The following is a 20,171-nucleotide window of genomic DNA, read 5'->3' on the forward strand; positions in this document are numbered from 1 at the left end:
TACTCCAGGGGAGGGGACTTAGACGCCACCCCTTGATGGGAGGAGACTCAAAGAGGTTGTGAACTTGGCTTAGAACTGCCACAGCGGGAGCACCTGGGTGGCTCAGTCCGTTAAGCACCTGCCTCAATATTCAGCTCGTGTCCAGGGTCCCAGGGTTGTGGGATCAAGCCCCATGTTGGGCTCTGTGCTAAACATGCAGCCTGCTTGAGATTCCCTCTCTCTCTCTCCTTCTGCCCCTCTTCTCCATTTGTCCTCCAGCGCTCTCTCTCTCTCTCTCTCTTTCCAAAAAAACAAAAAACAAAACAAAACGAAAAACACCTCAGCAAATGGTACCTCTGACATCCACCTTCATGTTGGGTACTATCTCTGACACCTCCCTTTCTCTTGCCCCTCACCCCCCATCCAGCCAATTACCCAGACTTATAGATTCTACTACCAACAAATATCTTCAAATCTTTTGTCTCACACCTGGGCAACTGCACCTTCTTGATTTCCCTGCGTCCACCCTTTCTTCCTATGACATTTAGGATTAGGGTCAGTTGCATATGACAAAAAGTTCCAATAACAATGGCTCACACAAGATCAAAATATACTTCTCTTTTACATAAAAGAAACGGATACATAGCTGTCCGGGGCTGATATAGTGACTCTGCGATTCTCAAGGATCCAGGCTATCTATGTTCATTTTGCTGCTCTACAACACTCAGCCTGCCCTGGTCCAAAATGGCTGCCTAATCACCAGCCATCGCTTCCACATTCCAGTCAGGGCAGAAAAAAAATAATGAAGAAGGGTACACGCTGTCCCTGTAAGGATCCTTCCCAGAACATTCTCCTCATATTTCCTTGACCAGTCACATCACCACATCTAGTTGCAAAAGAGGCTGAGGATGTAATGTTTATTCTAGGCAGCCATATGCCTCACTAACATCCAGAAATCCATAACTAGAAGACACACTTCTCTGAATCCATCCACACTTCACCCAGAATCATTTTCCTCAGATGTGTATGTGAGTATCTCACTTCCCTGCTCAAGGTCTTCAATGGTTTCCCAGTGCTTCAGGATAAAATTTAAATTCCTTCAGGGGCGCTGGGTGGCTCAGTCAGTTAAGCGTCCGACTTTGGCTCAGGTCATGGTCTCACGGTTCGTGGGTTCGAGCCCCGCGTCAGGCTCTATGCTGACAGCCGGCTCAGAGCCTGGATCCTGCTTCGGATTCTGTGTCTCCCTCTCTCTCTGACCCTCCCCTGCTCACACTGCCTCTCTCTCTCTCAGAAATAAATAAAACATTAAAAAAAATTTTTTAAATAAATTACCTAAAATGGCTCCAATGTTCCTGCCATCTGGCCCCTTCTCTTTCCGCTGTTACTAGCATATTCTCTTTCATCTCAAGGTTTATTCAAGGTGTTCCCTCTGCATAGAATCCTCTCCCACCCTCTCTCTCTATGGGTTCATTCTATCCATGCTTTAGGCCTCAGCCTAGACCTCACTGTCCTCCAAGATTTTAAGAGCTGATGCATGTGTTTTCGTTTCTTTTAGAATCGGGAAGAAAAATGGAACCTTGGGGTTTAAGAAAATGTTTGACTTTCTCAATATTAATAGTACCTACTTCACTAGGGTCTTGGAGTAAATGAAAGAAAACACTACCTGTGAGGGGCTTAGAACAGGTACCGCTCAATAATTATCACCTATGATGGTTGTTGTTGTGGTGGCCAATGTGTCCTCTCTTTTCTAGAGGTATTTTCTCTTGAGAGCTGATCTTGCAGAAGAGAAGAGATTACTGACTCTCTCTGGCCCCAGAGATTGTCTGTGCTCCCGTGTCGCTTCTTTTTTGAGAGAGAGAGAGAGAGGCAGAGGGAGAGAGAGAACATCTTAGGCAGGCTCCATGCCCAGTGCAAAGCCCGAATTGGGGCTTGATGTCAAGAACCATGAGATCATGAGCTGAGCCAGAATCAAGAGTCAGACGTTAACCTGACTGAGCCACCCGGGCGCTCCAAACACGTCTCTTCTTATAAGGGCCCTGATCCCTTTATGAAGGTTCCACCCTTATGGCCTAGTTACTTCCCAAAGGGCCCACCACCTGATACCATCCCACTGGGCATTAGGGTTTCAACATATGAAGTTGGGGGGCGGGGGGACAAACACGTCCATACTAGGATCAAATCCTGAATCTAACCCTTACCTACACTCTGAAGACTTCCAATTCCTCGGTTGCAAAATGAGGCTCATAATGGCACCTACCACGTGCGCGCCTGGGAAGATTAACCAAGCTACTGCACGGGAATTACCCAGCCCACGCTCCTCCCACCTATAAACATTCCCGAAGGATGGAGCGCACGTGAATTGGACACTCACAGACTCAAGAGGTGCAAAAAACGGAATGTTCTTTAATCTTCTTTCTCGGAGCTCAACTCCCGCGCTCTCACCCCTCTGGCCAGTAGACAGTGGCACCTGTCGGACAACTCTGGTCACGTTTCATCATGCCCAGGCACCTAAGAATTTGGCCCAGCCCCTCCCCACCCCCGGGGAGTCCAAGGGCTTCCTGGGTACCCAGGCCACGGTAGTTCAACAACCATCCACCCTGGCTTCTGCCAGTCAGTTCTGGTCGTCATCTGGGGGCGGAAGCATGCTGTGCCCTTGGCCATGGTCTAGCCACGTGGGAAGGTGACCAAGTTTTAGCTCTGAAAGCTCCACGTCCCAGAAAACTCTGAGTCCCAAGCAAACCAAGATGGTTGAGCCTATCCATGCCCTCTTCAACCTCCAAGATGCTCGAGGCATCTCAAGGCTCTTAGTGATCCTTTCATCCTCTCGGGTTCTGGTTGGGGACACGGAGGGCTCCAGGCTGCTGGTCCCGGCCCCGTGCTCGGGTGTCCAGGGGCTCTGGGGACTGCCCGTCACCACCTACCCCAACGGCTCCCTCAACCAGAGCGTCCGCTAGGCAGGCAGCCTGGAAACACAATCTACAGACACCAGTGGGACGCCTTCTGCCCCGAACCTTTCAAGGCTTTGGTTGGTAATCTTCAAAGCCAGGGTCTTAGAGCTTGAAAATCCCCTTCTGAGCCACAGTGCCTGACTCTAGCCACCCCCACTATCGTTGGCTATCCCCACTATCCTCTGTGCTGGGAGTGTAACTTTTTTTAATTTAATACGAGCCGATAGCATTTACTGAGGGCTTCCTGCTTGCCAGACACCGTTCTAGTATTTTACACCTATTGGTTTATTTGATCCTCATGATCTCTTTGTGTGCTATTACTGGCACCCTCACTTTAGACTTGTAACCCCGAAATACAGAGGGACTAAGTAACTTGTCCAAGGTCACACGGCTAGCTGCTAGGTATGGGGCAGGGGCTGCATTGTGGCCAACTGGGCCCCAGGCCCCTGTTTTTAACTCGTTTTGTTTTCTTTCGTCAGTAGGTTGGGTTCACTGTCTTTGTTCAGACACTGTCTTTGTCTTCTTCTTTGTGAAGAGAAAGGCGCAGGGGTGGGGTGGAAGGTCGCGGAAAATATGTGTAACATCACAGTTGCGGCAGCGTCATGAAATGGTGGAAGGAATCGAAAAGGTCAATGAGGGCTGATCTGATTAATGCAGCATGAGATTGGCTCTCTGCAGGGGGGCGGGGGGGGCGTGATGGCGACCAAGGTGCACGAGCTCCAGCACTTTCACTGCCTGCCGGGCTCGCCTCCTCCCCAGTGCCCGCCTCCCCTGCCCCTAGGACGGCTCAGTCCTTTCCCCCATGGCCCTGAGGGTCTCCCCCTACGGTCCCCCAGCCCGTGCCCGTGCAGCCCCTCACACTCCACGCTCCAAAAGTGTTCAGACCCCCCCTTGCCGGCCTGGGGTCTCTCCCTCCGCAAGGCCCATCTTGTGCACACCAACTCTGGTGTCTCCTCCCACCATCAGGGCCTTCCTAGGTCTCATCCTGGCGGCCCCCCACAAGAGCTCAGCAGCCTCCCCCCTCCCGGGGTCTCTCCCACCGCCCCCCCTGCAGGGCCTGCCCACTCCCTTCCTGCGCTGCCCGTCGCAGCGACTCCTGGACCGTGTGGTCCGGCGCTATGCTGAGGTGGCCGACGCTGGCAGCATCTTCATGGACCACTTCACGGACCGCGACAAGCTACGTCTGCTCTACACGCTGGCTGTCAACGCGCATCCCATCCTCCTGCAGGTATGCAGGGACCTCCCCCCCACCCCAGGGAGGGGGTTCGGGTCGGGCTCCAAGGGGGCCGCCCTGGGCTTAGCTCTCTTCCCTTTTACAGCAAGCCTTGGGGCCACCTCCTGGAGATGAGCCCCACAGCGATGCTTGGAAAGGAGAAAAGGGTGGCAGTATCTTAGATGCTCATCAAGAGGGGAATGGGCAGGGGCGCCTGGGTGGCTCAGTCAGTAGGGCATCCGACTTTGGCTCAGGTCATGATCTCACGGTTCGTGGGTTCGAGCCCCAAGTCGGGCTCTATGCTGACAGCTGGGAGCCTGGAGCCTGCCTCCGATTCTGTGTCTCCCTCGCTCTCTGCCCCTCCCCTGCTCACGCTCTGTCTCTCTCTGTCTCTCAGAAATAGATAAAACATTAAAAATAAAATTTAAAAAAAAAAGAGGGGAATGGGCAAATAAATGAGGGTGCACTAGAACTTGGGGAGTCACTGATCGATGAGGCAGTCATGGTGGCTCCCCGTCTTCCAATCCAGTGGTGGAGGAAGACCCTGAGCAGGTCAAAAGCATCCACAGACCATGTGGAGCCCAATCGCATCCGCTTCCCCCAAATCCCAAGAACCCGGACACTCACACCGTGAGCACAAAGGAAACTAGGAAGTGAGAGGAAGGAGTGGAAAAGGGAGGAGGGCTAGAGAGAGGAGAGAGAAAGAGGGGGGCAGAAAGAGGAAGAGGAATAAGGGAAGGAGGAGAGAAGGGAAAGAAAAGACATGGAAGGGCGCCTGGGTGGCTCAGTCAGTTAAGCATCCGACTTTTGACTCTTGATTTCGGCTCAGGTCATGATCTCGTGGGTTGTGAGTTCGAGCCCCACGTCCAGCTCTGCACTGACAGCGTGGAGCCTGGTTGAGATCCTCTGTCTCTCTCCCTCTCTCTCTGCCTCTTCCCTGCTCCTGCTCTGTCTCTCTCTTTCAAAATACATAAATATACATGAAAAAACAGTTAAAAAGCCAAAAGAAAGAAAAGAGAAGGAAAGGGAGAAGGTACAAGTTGAGAAAGGGGAGGGGGAGGAAGACGCCACAACAAAGACACTTCATGTTTATGGTCACAATTAATTGGATATTATTAATTTCATCATTTTAACTTAATTTTAAATATAATCATATCCCGTTATCAATTATGCACAATTGATAATTATGGGTATATTAATTATATTAGATATTCTATCACATAGTATGAGTTAATTGATATATTAATATATTTATTATATATAACTATTTATTATATATTGTATATTAATATATATTAATCATTATGTATAATATGTAAAATATACTAATAGAATATTATATAAATAGAAAATATATAATATATGAGTTATAATAATGCTATATATTATATTATATATTAATAATTATAATGACTTGCTATATCATTGTTAATATATTAATGTGTAATTTACTGTATGATTAATGTTGCTATATATTAATTATACATTACATATAATAATATATATTAATCATCAATATAATTATTCATATATTCATGACTAATACATTGACATATAATGAGCTGCTCTGGCTTATCGAGTACCTGCCAGATACTGGATATCGTGTTGAATGTTTTACACCACGACCACTCGACAACCCCACAGAAATATTATTATTGTCCCCTTTTCCAGACGAGGTAGGTGGGGCTCAGAGATACGAGGTGACATGACCGCAGTCACTTAGCTAATGTCAGCAAGGGGACCCAGACCCAGAGCCGTGCGACTGCCCGGTCAGGAGTCTTCCCGCTAAGACCTGCCTAGTAACGTCGGCACAGTAAATCCTAGAGAAGAAGGAACTGCCGCTTGTCCCACACCCTCGACGGTCTTCTTTCCCATCGTCCTAACCTTGGTGGCGGCAGCAGAGCCCGGAGAGGCCTGGGATGGGACCCTCCATCCACCCTGGGCCCCGCCCAAGAAGAGCCTGGGTCTGCCCGAGCCCGGGATGACTCCATGGCTCTGTGGCTGGGGTGGGGGGCGGGACCCCCGTCTGTGGCACACAGTGGGAGAGCTTCACATGTGGGTGGGTTAAAATGGGCAGGAGGCTGTGGAAAATCATCAGAGAGGCGGATCAGTTCTTTTTTTAAAGAAGGAAAAATAATGGTATTTATACTTCCTGCCATTTCCCCCTACTTTAAAGAAACACCATCCTAGGGGCGCCTGGGTGGCTCAGTCGGTTAAGCGCCCGACTTCGGCTCAGGTCATGACCTCACGGTTCGTGGGTTCGAGCCCCGCGTCGGGCTCTGTGCTGACTGCCGGCTCAGAGCCTGGAGCCTGTTTCAGGTTCTGTGTCCCCCTCTCTCTCTGACCCTCCCCTGCTCATGCTGCTGCTCTCTCTCTCTCTCAGAAATAAATAAAACATTAAAAAATTTTTAAAATAAATAAATAAAGAAGCACCATCCTAGGGGCACCTGGGTGGCTCAGTTAAGCGACTGACTCTTGATTTCGGCTCAGGTCATGATCACATGGTGCATGGGGTTGAGCTTCACGTCAGGCGCTGTGCTGACAGTGAGGAGGCTGCTTGGAATTCTCTCTCTCCCTTGCATTCTGCCCCTTCTCGGTTCATGTTCTCTCTCTCAAAATAAATAAAAAGGAAGGAAGGAAGGAAGGAGAGAGAGAGAGAGAGAGAGAGAGAGAGAGAAAGAAAGAAAGAAAGAAAGAAAGAAAGAAAGAAAGAAAGAAAAGGAAAGACCATTCTAGAAACAGCTGCTTCAATAAATAGTTAAGAAAAGACCAGCAGGATTCCCTCTTCCCTCAAATCCACAAGTGTGGTGCTGTTATGAGGACACAAAAGAGATCACTGGGGGCTGTGTGCTTCCCTAGATCAGTGTCAGGCTGTTGGAAGGTTCCAGTAAGTTGGGGGGGGGGGGCGGGGGCAGCATTTGTGACTAGGTAGTTACCCAGCCAGGCAGATTCACCCAGAGCCAGTGGCGTGGTTCCTAAAACATGTGCCACCAAGGGCCACTTTCATGATTTTTGCTCTATCCCAGAACCTGGTGCCTGCGCTGTTATTTTAAAATATGGCTCAGTCGGTTAAGTGTCCGACTTCGGCTCAGGTCATGATCTCACGGTTCATGGGTTCGAGCCCCACGTGGGGCTCTGTGCTGACAGCTCAGAGCCTGGAGCCTGCTTCAGATTCTGTGTCTCCCTCTCTTTCTGACCCTCCCCTGCTCACGCTGTGTCTCTCTCAGAAATAAATAAAACGTTAAAAAAAAATTTTTCCTCTGGGGCTCAGTTGGGTAGGCATCCCACTCTTGCTTTCGGCTCAGGTCATGATCTCCCAGTTCCTGAGTGACAGCCCCGTGTCGGGCTCTGCGTCAGCAGCAAGGAACCTGATTGGGATTCTCTCTCTCTCTCCTTTACTCTCTGCCCCTCTCCACTGTCTCCCTCAATAAATAAACACTTAAAAAATATTCTCGTCTTTAACTCAGTTTCTTTTTTGTTTGTTTGTTTTGTTTTACCCCCATGGCCTCTTCCTAGGCAGTGGTGTCCTGAAACCCCAAATACTCTCATCTTTTTCGACTTCAACTCTTAAAATAAACAGTCCTCAATCGCATCTAAAATCGCAGCAAGTGCACGGGCATTCCTGTCCCTCGCTTGGGGAAGCTGCCGAAATGCACCCACCCCATGGAAGTAGAGATTCCCTTTCCGGATCCCTTTGGCACCAGAATAAAAGGGACGCTGGGTCCCGGCAGGGCCCGGGGGGTAAAAACATGGGTTGAGACACCCGTCACTGACTCGTCTGGGGGCGGAGGGTGCCCGGTAAGGCCGATCCCTCTGGGCGCTGCCGGCCGGTGAGAGGCAGGGGAGCGGGTGTGTCGGGGAGTGATTGAGTGTTTCTCTCTGGTCCCCTAAGGCCTCCTCCTTCCCACTTCCAGATCTTTCCCGGCGCCGAGGGCTGGCCGCTGCCCAAGTACCTGGGCTCCTGCGGCAGATTCCTGGTGAGCACCAGCACCAGCCCCCTGCAGGGATTCTACGGCGCGGCCCCCGACCAGGCGGCAGACCTGGCTTACCAGCTCCTCGGGGTCCTTGAGTCCCTGAGGAACAACGACCTGAACTACTTCTTCTACTTCACCCACGTCGATGCGGGCACGTTTGGCATCTTTAACAACGGGCATCTCTTCATCCGGGACGCCAGCGCCTTGGGCGTCATCGACAGGCAGGAAGGTACCCAGCGAGGGCTGGCAGAGGGGAAGTCGGGGTGACCGGAGGCAGGGAGGGGGGCCTGGGTGTGGGTGGGGGCGCACCCCTGGGTCTTTCCAGTCTCTGGGTGTCACAGCGAGAGCAGCCCAAGGTTGCGGGGGGAGGGGTGTCAACGGTCCCGTAAAACGGCCTTCTCCTCCTTTCGGGTCTGTGCTCCGGCTGCATCTCGAAAAGGGAACTGACCTTGTGCATGGAGGTAGTTTGCATCGCGGTTCCGCCCCGACTGCACCCTCAGGGCGCTGCTGTTGACCCCATTCGGTCAGGGCATGCTGGGACCTGCCCTGCCCCCTCTTTGCACACACACCACCTCCGGATCCATCTTCTCGGAGCCTTGTGTGGCAGATGCTTCCGGCCCTTGCATCTGAAACGTACATATCTGGTTGATTTCGCTGGTGCGCGCTGCCGTCCGGGTCGGCGCTTTTGCTTTTCCAAAAATGTTCAGACCAAAAAGCACGGCATCAAATGAGGTGTGTGAGTGAGTGAATCATGCTTCTCCCCATCGGCCCAGGCTCACCCAGGGTTCTAGAACTCTTTGAACATCCCAGTCTCTAGCAGTGACCGAATTTTCTGAGCCCAATCAGAGGACAAAGGAGTTTCTTCTCTCATCTCCGACTTGGCTTCTATGAGCAGGCCTGCAACGAAAGGCCAGTTAAACCACACTCGTTTCCTGATTGGCCTTTATTAAGAAGAATCAAGGTATGGGGTGCCTGCGTGGCTCAGCCGGTTCGGCGTGGCTCAGCCGGTTCGGCGTCCAACTTCGGCTCAGGTCATGATCTTGCGGTTTGTGGGTTCGAGCCCTGCATCGGGCTCCATGCTGACAGCCAGCTCAGAGCCTGGAGCCTGTTTCAGAGTCTGTGTCTCCTTCTTCCTCCGCCCCTTCCCCACTTGTGCGCTGGCACTCTCTCTCTCTCTCTCTCTCTCTCTCTCTCTCAAGAATAATAAATAAACATTAAAAAAAAAAAGAATCAAGTTAGAAGACATGAAGCTAGTTCCAGAATATTGGGGACACAAAAACTACTGCACTTGTCGGTCACACTGAATGCATATTCTGAATCACCTATTGTTTCTCCCATGTTGTTCTCGGCCGGGACCACTGTGTCCCCACCCTCTACACCTCCCGTCCGGGACGTGCCGGAACACTCCGCCATTCACCCAGCAATTCTAACCAGCGGCGGTCCCCCATGGGTTGTAGGGCGACTAACATCTCCCCTCTCTCTTCCAGGCAGCCAGACAGCCGCCGCCGGGCCAGAAGAGAGTCAAGACATCTTCAGCTGCCTGGTTTCCGGCTGCCAGGCCGAGCTGCCCTCCTGCTACGCCATCCCCGAGACGCAGAGCCTGGTGCTGGTGTGTCGGCAGGTGCTGCCTCAGCTTCTCCAGGGCAAGTTCCCCTCCCCCGTGCAGGACGAGATAGACGCGGCCCTTGCTCAATGTGGGGAGGATGCCAGCCCTGCCCCCGAAGTCCTCGGGGCCGCCAGCCGCCTGAAGGACATCTTGAGACCCCTGAGAACCTGTGACCCCCGATTCGCCTACCGATACCCGGACTGCAAGTACAATGATAAGTTCTGAGGGGCCCTTGCTGGCCCTCGGGGACCACATCCTTGCCCCCTCCCCTTGCCCAGTCGCGTTGTTGCAAGGTACAAAGAGGAAGCTGCTTATTGGCCTTTCTTAAGAAGAATCAAGTCATGGGGGCGCCTGGGTGGCTCAGCTGGTTGAGAGTCTGACTTCGGCTCAGGCCATGATCTCTCGATTTGTGAGTTCGAGCCCCGCATCGGGACATTAGGAGAGATGTGCGCTCATTTCCCAGGACCCGAGGAAGACGCTGACAGCCAGAGGGGCATTGTGTCACACGGTGTGATTGTCCCCTGCCGGCTGCCACGACGTGGAAAAGCCCCGGGGCCGGGCAGCGGGAGACGCCAGTGTGGACACTCACTGGACTTCTTGGAGCCTCAGTGTCCCCTGTTGTCAGCCAAACTCATGGGTGCGTGAAAAAAGACAGGGATGTGAAGGGCCAAGGACACGTGCCGGTGGTTACAGACAGTGTTCCAGAAGCATGCACAGGCCGGGTAAAGGAGACAGAGCCGTGGAGGTGGAGGCCGACACGGAGGGAAGGGAGGGGGAAGGTGAGGCCAGGCCTGCGTTAGACTCAAACAAGAGGGGCCCCCTTCCTGCTCGCTAGCCCCCCTGCTGTGCTCCCCACACTGCCCCGGGGGGAGGAGACGCACGGACAGGGCCACACTCTGGGTGCCCGGGGTCCCATGTGCTCGTGTGAGGCACCTCCTGGCGTGGGGTGGAGCCGGGGCTGAGAAACGATGACAGGTGGGCTGGGGGGGCCGACGTGTTCATCCAGGAGCTGCGAGAAGCAGGTGTCAGGACAGGGTGAGGTGGCCGAGAGTCGTATCCAAGAAGACGCCCGCGCGGAAGGCAAGAAGGAGGTACTGCAAGTCTGAGCCCAAGTGAGGGAGGGAAGGTCAGTGCGCGCATTGTGAGGCCGGCAGCGGCACAAGCTAAAAACGACGGTTCGGCAAGGCCGCCAGGGTGTCCTGGGGGACAAGCCAGCCATCAGAGGAGCCCCGAGTCTCCCCAGGCTGGATGGCCCTCATACCCCCGCTGCACTCGGTCGTTGGCAGGAAACGGCCCTCGGTGAGTGTGACCTTGACCTAACTACAGAGATGGATTTCCAAGTGCAGCGCAGGGCCCGCTGAGAGCTCAGCTCCCTGGAGTAGGGGAGCGGGGGCGGGGTGTGTGTGTGTCTGTGTCTGTGAGGACACTGCAGCCCCAGCCGGGGCCGCAGGCCAGCTCTGTCCTCACCAACAGCCCCTCATGCAGGAGGCTAAGGAGTCTGAGAATGTCCATTCCAACTTGGCCTTATAGGTCATTATAAAAATTTGGGGGCAGGGCGCCTGCCTGGCTCAGTCCGTTAAGCATCTGACTGTTGACTTCGGCTCAGGTCATGATCTCACAGTCTGTGAGGTCAAGCCCCGAGTCGGGCTCTGCGCTGTCAGCACAGAGCCGGCTTGGGATTCTCTGTTTCCCTCTCGCTCTGTTCCCTTCCTCCTGCTCTCCTGCTCGCACCCTCTCTCTCTCTCAAAAATAAATAAACGTTTAAAAAAATATTTTTTCAAGGTCAGCCAATGGAACATACTTGATTTGACAGTTTGTTAGTTTGCTTTATACCTTTGAAATATTTAGTCACGTGCTATGTGGGCCCCCGTGTGTAGCCCCGCCCTGGCGCCTCAAACCTCAGTGGGGGACTCTTTGGACCTTTGTCCAGCCTCCCTGTCAGCCCCGTAGGGACCTCCCAGTCGGCCCCCTCTTTCCTCCCGCTGAATCACCACCTTTAGCTCAGAATGCCTGACTTAACAGGCCTCGCACTGCAGACGGGGAAACTGAGGAAGGAGGAGGCGCCCAAGGAGGAAGACGGACTTGCTGAGATAGTTCCAGAACTCCTGCTACCAGACCACGCCCTTCCTACCTTCCCCTTCAGCTGCTGATTTTCACCCTGTCTTAACCGCTTTGGGTGCCTTCCTTCACACTTGAAAGTGGGCCAAGAGAAGTCCTATTTTGTGGTCCACTAGACTGGTTCTTCGAGGCACTATCCCCCACCTCCACCCCCACCCCCAGGGCCATCACAATAGTGAGGATGACGGGCCAAGCTTCCGGAAGGGCAGGGTTGGGCTGCCTGGGAGTCTGAGACGGTTGCCTTCTGGCTTGATCTGAAGGACAAGGATTGACCACATTTCCCAACACTGCTTTCAGCCCAGTGCAACTGATTTTAGACTTCCGACCTTCCGCACTACAAGATGATACGTTTCTATCGGCTTCAGCCACCCATTTTGTAGTAATTTGTTGTAGTGGACACAGGAAACCAACACCCCCTCCCCACACCAAACTCTGTCTTAGCATCTGCCCTTCAAGAACCCAAGCTGCAATATTCCCCAATGCCAGTCTGCAGTGATGGGCTCAAAAGCCAGACCCGGCCATGAGGAAGTGTGCTCTGCATCTGTACTCAGGGCCAAGGCTCGGATGGTTCCATTCCTCCCCGTACGAAGTCCCACACATCGTTTAAGATCCTGTCCTGACTCTTGTCTTGACCCAGAGCTTTTCCTCACAGCCTGGCGCCCAGCGAGCCCTTTCTGAGTCCCATCTCTGTACCCCTGACCCATAGGTCTGTGCCCCATTTGAAGCTAATCCTAAGGATACTGCAGAGAGACCTGTGTCCTGTCCCGCCATCCGGCCGAGGGCTCCCTCAGGTTGGGGGTGGCATGGGGTCCTTTGTGTTCCCCACAGCAACCGGGCGGGGCACAGCGCGGGCGCTTGGAAAATGGTCTTGCAGACGATCATGACTGCATTCTTCAGCCCTTTTGGCTTGGTGCTTGTCACATCCCATGTGCTCTAGATGAAATGTTGGTGTGTTCCCCGAATTCCTACGTTGAAATCCCACCCCCACCCCCCAGTGTGATGGTATGAGGTACTGGGACCTTTGGGGAGGTGTGGAGCCATGTGGAGCCCTCATGGGTGGGATTGGTCCCCTTCTAAAGGAGACCCCAGAGAGCCCCTTTGTCCCTTGTGACGCATGAGGACGCAGTGAGAAGATGGCTGCCTACGAACCAGAGAGTGGGCCCTCACCAGACACCAGATCTGCCGGCGCCTTGATCTCAGACTTCCCAGCCTCCAGAACTGTGGTGAGAAAGAACTCTTTATTGCTCACCAGCCCCGCATCTGTGGTATTTTGTTACGGCAGCCCAGTCTGTGACATTATGCTGGCCATCTACAGGACACAGGGGCTTCCTGGAGAACGGCTCTTTCCCTCAACGGCCAGGAGACAGGTTAAGTCAGCACTCAGGAGACTTCAGCCAGAAAGATATCATTCTGGTACATTCTCCATCCTCGGGAATCTTCCTGGAGGCATCAGAGTGGATTCCTGAGTTTTGCTAGCTGCCACCTTCTTGCCTGAAGGACCAGCTACGTAATTTGGGGGGAGGGGAGGCTAGTAGAAAACGAAGCAGTGGGCCCTCCCGTTATTAAGATTTGCAGGACCACAGAGCATTAAATTAAGTGCAGCCCTGTGAGACTGCATGGCTTGCATGTCCGTGAAGCTGGCCCTGGGTGCTTGAGAATACTAATTGTTGGCCTTGGCATAGAGTGCCCCTGGTGTGGGAGCAGAGGTGATCTACAAAACACTTCACCACCGCCAAGGCCAAGGAACTGATGTACGAGAACCGACTGCGCTGGCTGCAGCTGTGAGGTGGGCAAGTCCTACGTTTTCAAATGAGAACACTGTTTTAGGCAGCTCGCTCCGAGTGACAGCGTTTAGGTCCCTCGCCTCCCGGCACGCTCCTGTAACATCTGACTTCCGCCCGTGAGTGACTCTGTGAGCCTGAGCATTCCCTCTAGGGTTAAAAAGAAATACTTTGTTGGATTTGTGTTCTTTCTGGAAAGATCTCCGGCCCTGGAGTCAGACGAGATCTGATTTCAAACAGTGATTCTGCCAGCTACTACGTGACCTCAGGCAAGTTGCTTAACCTCTCTGAGTCTCCATAAAATGGCAGGGGCGGGGTGGCGGTGGGGAGATCTACCTTTGCAGGGCTATGTCCTGTTTCAATAATAGAATGTGCCTCCAGAGCCTGGCACACGCAGGCATTCTGTAGTTGAAGGGCAAATGTGGGGCAAGAAGAGAGGGCCTCTCAGCCAAAAAGGCTGCAACATAAATAATGATGGCAACAGATTATAACCCATAAATAAAATCAATTCTTACGAGACCATACTGATATAAATAAATACCTGAATAAGTAAATAAATGGCGAAGGCAAGAGCCCTTCCTTACAGTAGAATTCCAACTCACAAGCATAGAAGAAATGGCGAGAGTGGAAAATCACCACTGGGCAAACACCACACCAATAGTTGTTGCAGGCAGTGAGTGGCTCAGTAGGTTGAGCGTCGGACTCTTGACTTCAGCTCAGGTCGTGATCTCACAGTGGTGAGATGGAGCCCCACACAGGGCTCCGCGCTGACACTGCGGAGCCTGCTTGGGATTCTCTCTCTTCTCTCTCTCTCTGTGCCCCTCCCCTGCTCGCTCTCTCTCTCTCTCTCTCTCTCTCTGTCAAACTAAATAAATGGACTTTAAAAAAGTAAAAATAATTGTTGCAGACAAGAATCCCCAGTGGGGGCTGAAACTAGTAGACGAAAGTATGAGAAACAGGGCTTCTGCCTCATCTCAAAGTTATCTTGGCACCAACATACCCATTAAGAACGAAGGGAAAAACAGTAACTTGATGGTGAAAAAACCTGGCGGACACGACCTTAACCAGGTGATCAGGGTCAACATCAGCAGCGATAAGTCACAAAGGCGCCGTGTGCTCCCCACCATGATGCCCTATGAAGGGCACGGCCTCACTTCCCTGGTGTTTTTGCCCCAAATGCAAAACTTCAATAGAATCATGAGATAACATCTAACAAACTGAGGGACATCCTACAATTGGCCGTGAAAGGTGAGGAAGGACTAGAAAATTATCACAGATTGGGGAGGGGTACGGGGTGGGGGGTAACTAATGGGACATGAGAACTATATGCAATGTGGGATCCTCCCCTGGATCCTGACCCAGAAGAAGGACATCAGTGGTGCCAAGGCTTACCAGGAACACACCCACAAGGTGAACAAGTAGGGTTTATCGCTCCTGGGAACCAGGAGAAAACGCACCCTAAGGAGCAACATAAGGTGTCATGAAAAGAGAGGGTCAGAAAGGATTTCTTAGAGGATCAGAGCTTGTTGGGTGAGCTCGGGGAGCGTCCAGGGAAGCGGGGCTGTGCTGTCACGAAGTGGGGGTAAACCCACGATTGCCCACCTCCGTAAATCCCTTCTATGGGGCAGGAAGAACGGAGCAGGCAAACACTGTGCTTAGCAGAGCAGCCGTCACTCGCAGTAGCCAGGACAGGGGCATGTTGGGTTCTTTTTGGTTAAACAACGTTCCTGTTGTTCTTTGTCTTCAGACATGAGTACAGAGTGGCCTTGTTTTGTCCTGCTTCGTTGTGGTCACACAGTGGCCTTGTCTGATGTTAGTGATCTGAGAAATTGTTTACATTCGAGGAGAACACAGAGGCCCAGCTGTGAGGGCCAGGCCAGCTCTGAGCACCGCCAAGGGGAAGGCCCGACGGTGCCGCGCCAGCCCCCAGCCATTGTGGGCTGCTTGTCTGGTTTTCAGCGGGACAGTCGGTGAGATTCCACTAAGGCCTGTTGGATTAGTGCATAGTATCTCATCGCTGTCCATTTCTTCGTTTTGATAGTTGTGCTAGGGCTGGTAAGATGTGAACCTTAGGGGAGTCAGATGGGAATCCTGTCTACTAGTTTGGGACTTTTTTGTAAGTCTAAAATTATTCCAAAATAAAATGGGAGAAAGCAACTCGGTGAATGAGGCAGCCACCAGGTGAGGACGTCGGCTTGCATAGTGGTGCTGTACTGTATGAAACAGAAGACATTGCCCAAAACATGAAAGCATTACCTGTGTCACAAGATGGTCTTGACCATGAAAACCACACGAAGACTGAGTTGGATTAAAAAGAAGACTCGAGGCGTGCCTGGGTGGCTCAGTCCGTTAAGCATCTGACTCTTGATTTCAGCTCAGGTCGTGATCTCTCGGTTCCTGAGATCGAGCCCCGTGTCGGGCTCCATGCCGACAGCGTAGAGCCTGCTTGGGATTCTCTCCCTCCCTCTCTCTCTCTGTGCCACCCCCTGCCCCCAACTCGCACTGTCTCTTTCTCTCTCAAATAAATAAAATAGAATTTAAAAAATAAAAAAAGGAAGACTCCAGTTTCCCAGTTGGGACTTACTCTAGAGTGATGCTCATTGAGTAGGAGCATTTTCATTGTTACTGCTCTTTGCTTCTCTCTTATTACATTTGCCCAAGTTGAAGGTGCCCATACTAGAAGAAGAGCCGTCCCTACCACACTGGAAAGCAATAGAGACGCAGGGCTCACATACTCACTTCTGATTCCTTCCCTTCTACCCCCAAACCATGGTGCCTCGGGTACAGAGAGCATGGAGCACAAGTTAAAATCCCCCTACACACCCCTGCACCCCCCCCTGCCCCAATGGGCTGAATCTACTTTTCTGCCTCTTGCCCCTACTTGGAGCTTCTCTCTGAAAAATCCTTCTCAACGGGGAATTGTGTCAAAAGTGAGTTAATAGTCCCCTTGTCCAAATAACACATATTTTTTTGTATTTTTGTTTAATGATCCTGCCCAAGGCAGGAAAAATTTCAGGAAAAGAGGCATGTCATGGAAACTTGGGGAAAATCTAACCCTACTGTAAATTAATTTGGCAAAGTTCATCAAGAGCCTCAGAAAAAGATTGGACACCCAACCCAATAATTTCACTTCTGGGATGCTATCCAAAGGAAGTAATCAAGAATGCAGAGAGATTTATGCACAGACTGACTGTTAAAAATCATGGATTGAACACTTGTAACCTCTACAAAAATGAGAGTAAGTGGAATTTTTAATAGGCATAGACTATCACACGGGAGGAAATGGGAGGAGAAATATAGAAAAATTTTGAAAGCTGGAAAGCAAATAGCTTAGCAAGACCCAAAGAACAGAATCCTGAGTTGGCAGCAAAGAATGCTGAGAACCATTCCAATTTACACCACAAAATCTCTCAGAAAGTTGAGGGACTGGTGGCGCTAGATGCTTCAGGAAGTGAGAGGGAGGGCTGAAATAAGGATGATTCTTAAAAGGCCGTTTTAAAAACCAAATGGGGGTTCCTAGGTGGCTCAGTCCATTAAGCATCCGACTGTTTATCTTGGCCCAAGTCATGATCTCGCAGTTCGTGAGGTCGAGCCCCCCCGCCCACCCCCCGCATCAGGCTCTGCGATGACAGCTCGGAGCCTGCTTGGGATTCTCTCTCTCCCCTTCTGTCTCTCTCTGTCCCTCCACTGCTTATACTCTCCCCTCCCTCTCTCTCTCAAAATAAACATTTTTAAAAAATAAATAAAAAGCAAATGGAAGCTGATCCTCCTCTCCCTTCATAGCCAGGTGATAGATTCCGAGATCCAATGAAAGATTGGAAACCTGTTGCCTCACAAGAGTGAATCAAAGGGTCTTCAGGGACAGCACAGAGATTAGAACAGTATGTCACACTGAAAACTGGGGGATCCATGCCCTCCCCTGTCCCCACCCCAGGCAGGAGAACTGACCAGTGAGTCTCTAGGGAAAAGGCTAAACAATTCCTGACATCGGAAGTCCCTCAGTCATCCCACTCAGGTCTCTAAGGGAAGATCTCAGCTGGCAAACCCTCCTGGCTGTCCAGAGCACCCGGTTATTTTTTTTAGTTCCCCACGCCTTTCTTTTTCTGCTTTTTTCCAATATTGTTTTGAAATAATTTCAGACTTTCAGAAAAGTTGGAAGAAAAAGTACAAATAATTTCCATATACCTTGTATTGTTATTCTCAGTTGTTTACTTTTTCCATGTTTGCTTTCTCAGTTCCTCCCTCTTCATTTCACTCTCTTTCCCTCCTTCTCGTCTCTCCTCCTCCATCTGTCTCTCTCTTTCTCACCCCTCCGCTCCCCTTTCCCCAACCATCTTTTTCTGTTTCTTTTTTTAAAATATTTAACGTTTATTCATTTTTGAGAGACAGAGACAGAATGTGAGTGGGGAAGGAGCAGAGAGAGATGGGGACACAGAATCCAAAGCAGGCTCTAGGCTCTGAGCTGTCAGCACAGAGCCTGACGCGGGGCTCGAACCCACAACCTGCGAGATCATGACCTGAGCCGAAGTCGGATGCCCAACCGGCTGAGCTACCCAGGCGCCCCCCGCAACCATCTTTTTCTGAACCATCTTCCAATAGATTGCAGATGTATTCCTAAATACTTCAGACTTTATATCCTAAACTCAAAGGCTCACATAACTACAGCACAATTCTCAACATCAGGAGATTAACACTGATAAACCTTATTTTGTAACTACAGCCATGATTCAAATTTTTCTAATTTCTCCAGTAATGCCCTTCATAGAAATCTTTTTCTGGCCCAGGATACAATTCAGGATCACAGATTGCATTTAGTTGGCAGGTCTCTCATCTCCTTTAATCTGGAACATTTCCTCAGCGTGTGTGTGTGTGTGTGTGTGTGTGTGTGTGCGCGCGCGTGTATGTGATCACCTTGACATCTCTGAAGAGGAAAGGCTGGTTATAGTGTAGAATTTCCCTCAATTTGGGTTTGTCTGTTGATCCTTAATGATTCGATTTAGGTTCTTCATTTTCGGGAGGGTTCCCTCAGAAGTGATGTGCTCTCTTCACTACATCCTATCAGAAAACCCATGGGGTCAGTTTGTCTCATTATTGGTGATGCTCACGTGGCTAACGTGAAATGCTCACATGGCTAACGTGAAATCTACCAGGTTTCTGCGCTATAGATTTAATCTGTAATTGGAGAAGACATCCTTTGAGATTATGCAAATATCCTGTATTCATCAAGCTTCCACCCACTTGCTTTAGCATCCATTGATGATTTTGCCTGAATAACTTATGGTCATTGCCAAATGATGATTTTTTTAAAAAGAATTCTGTTATTCCTTTTACGTGTATTAGCTGGCATTCTGTTGTTAAGCAAAAGAACTCTCTTCCTCCCTACTTGTTATTTTTGAATTTTTTAAATGTTTATTTATTTTTGAGAGAGAGCAAGCATGAGTGGGGGAAGGGCAGAGGGAAGGAGAGACAGAATCCAAAGCAGGTTCCAGGCTCTAAACTGTCAGCACAGAGCCCAATTCGGGGATCAGACTCATGAGCCGTGAGATCATGACCTGAGCCGAAGTCGGACGCTTCACTGACTGAGACCCCAGGCGCCCCGCTCCCTACTTACTTATTAATACATTTATATCAATATGAACTCATGGATTCCTATTTTCTTTTTGCTTGCATATCTCTTTTCTGTCCAGAATAGCAACGGGAGGATTCTTATTTTATTCAATAGGTTATAACTTATTATTATCATTTATTTTAGTGCTCCAAATCTTTCCAGGGTTGAGTAGTAGGAAAATTCCCAGGAAGTACAGCAAAAAGTCAGACTAAACATGAGGAAAAAAATTAATTACAGAATTAGTCCAGGAGATCCAATATCCAAAAACAAGAGTCCCAAAGAGAACAAACACACACACACACACACACACACACACACACACACACACACACACACAGATGCATCCATAAATATAGCACGCAGTGACACAAACACATACACAGACACACACAGACACACGTACCCAAACGTAGATGCTGACGTAGATGTGGAGACACACATATGCACACAATCACACACAAACGTACAAACAGAAACAGAGACAAATAGGCGCACACACACACACACACACACACACACAGGAGGAAATCATCACCAAGAAAATTAAATTTCCCAGAAGGAAAAGGTCATTAGTGTTTACATTGTAAGGACTTTTGGGGTGCCCCTTCCAAGGCCTGAATGTTTCGAGCCCTAGGGACAAAAGAAAGCCGCTGCAAGTTTCGGGAGGCTGGGGGCGGGGCAAATGGTCGCCTAGCAAGGGTCAGGAGTTAGAATGGCCTCAAACTTCTCACAATACTGGAAGCCAGAAGACAGCGACTTCACAGTTCTGAAAGAAAATTACTTCCCACCTTCAATTGTCTACACAAAAAACCATCGATCACTCCTATAACCAAACTATCAATTTCAGACATCCAAATTCTAGTCGTTTCCATTTCCAAACATCCTATCTTAGGAAGCTCTTGGAGGATGTGTTCTACCAAAGAGTACGGTAGACCAAGATAAAG

General features: G+C 50.7%; 1 protein-coding gene across 2 annotated transcripts in view; it reads left to right on the forward strand.

Moving 5' to 3' along the window:
• The window catches only part of DIPK2B (divergent protein kinase domain 2B), a 50,132-nt gene extending 38,811 nt beyond the window's left edge, over positions 1–11,321 (forward strand). For both annotated transcript variants that reach the window (XM_039251916.1, XM_039251917.1), the window contains exons 3-5: positions 3,982–4,155; positions 8,055–8,343; positions 9,602–11,321. In XM_039251916.1, the coding sequence (XP_039107847.1) occupies positions 3,982–4,155; positions 8,055–8,343; positions 9,602–9,945 (807 nt within the window). In that variant the 3' untranslated portion in view covers positions 9,946–11,321. The remainder of the gene's footprint in view (positions 1–3,981; positions 4,156–8,054; positions 8,344–9,601) is intronic.
• Positions 11,322–20,171: the final 8,850 nt, after the last annotated feature.

This window comes from Hyaena hyaena, unplaced genomic scaffold, assembly GCF_003009895.1.
Source record: "Hyaena hyaena isolate Hyena2069 unplaced genomic scaffold, ASM300989v1 scaffold_402, whole genome shotgun sequence".
Lineage (NCBI taxonomy): Eukaryota > Metazoa > Chordata > Mammalia > Carnivora > Hyaenidae > Hyaena > Hyaena hyaena.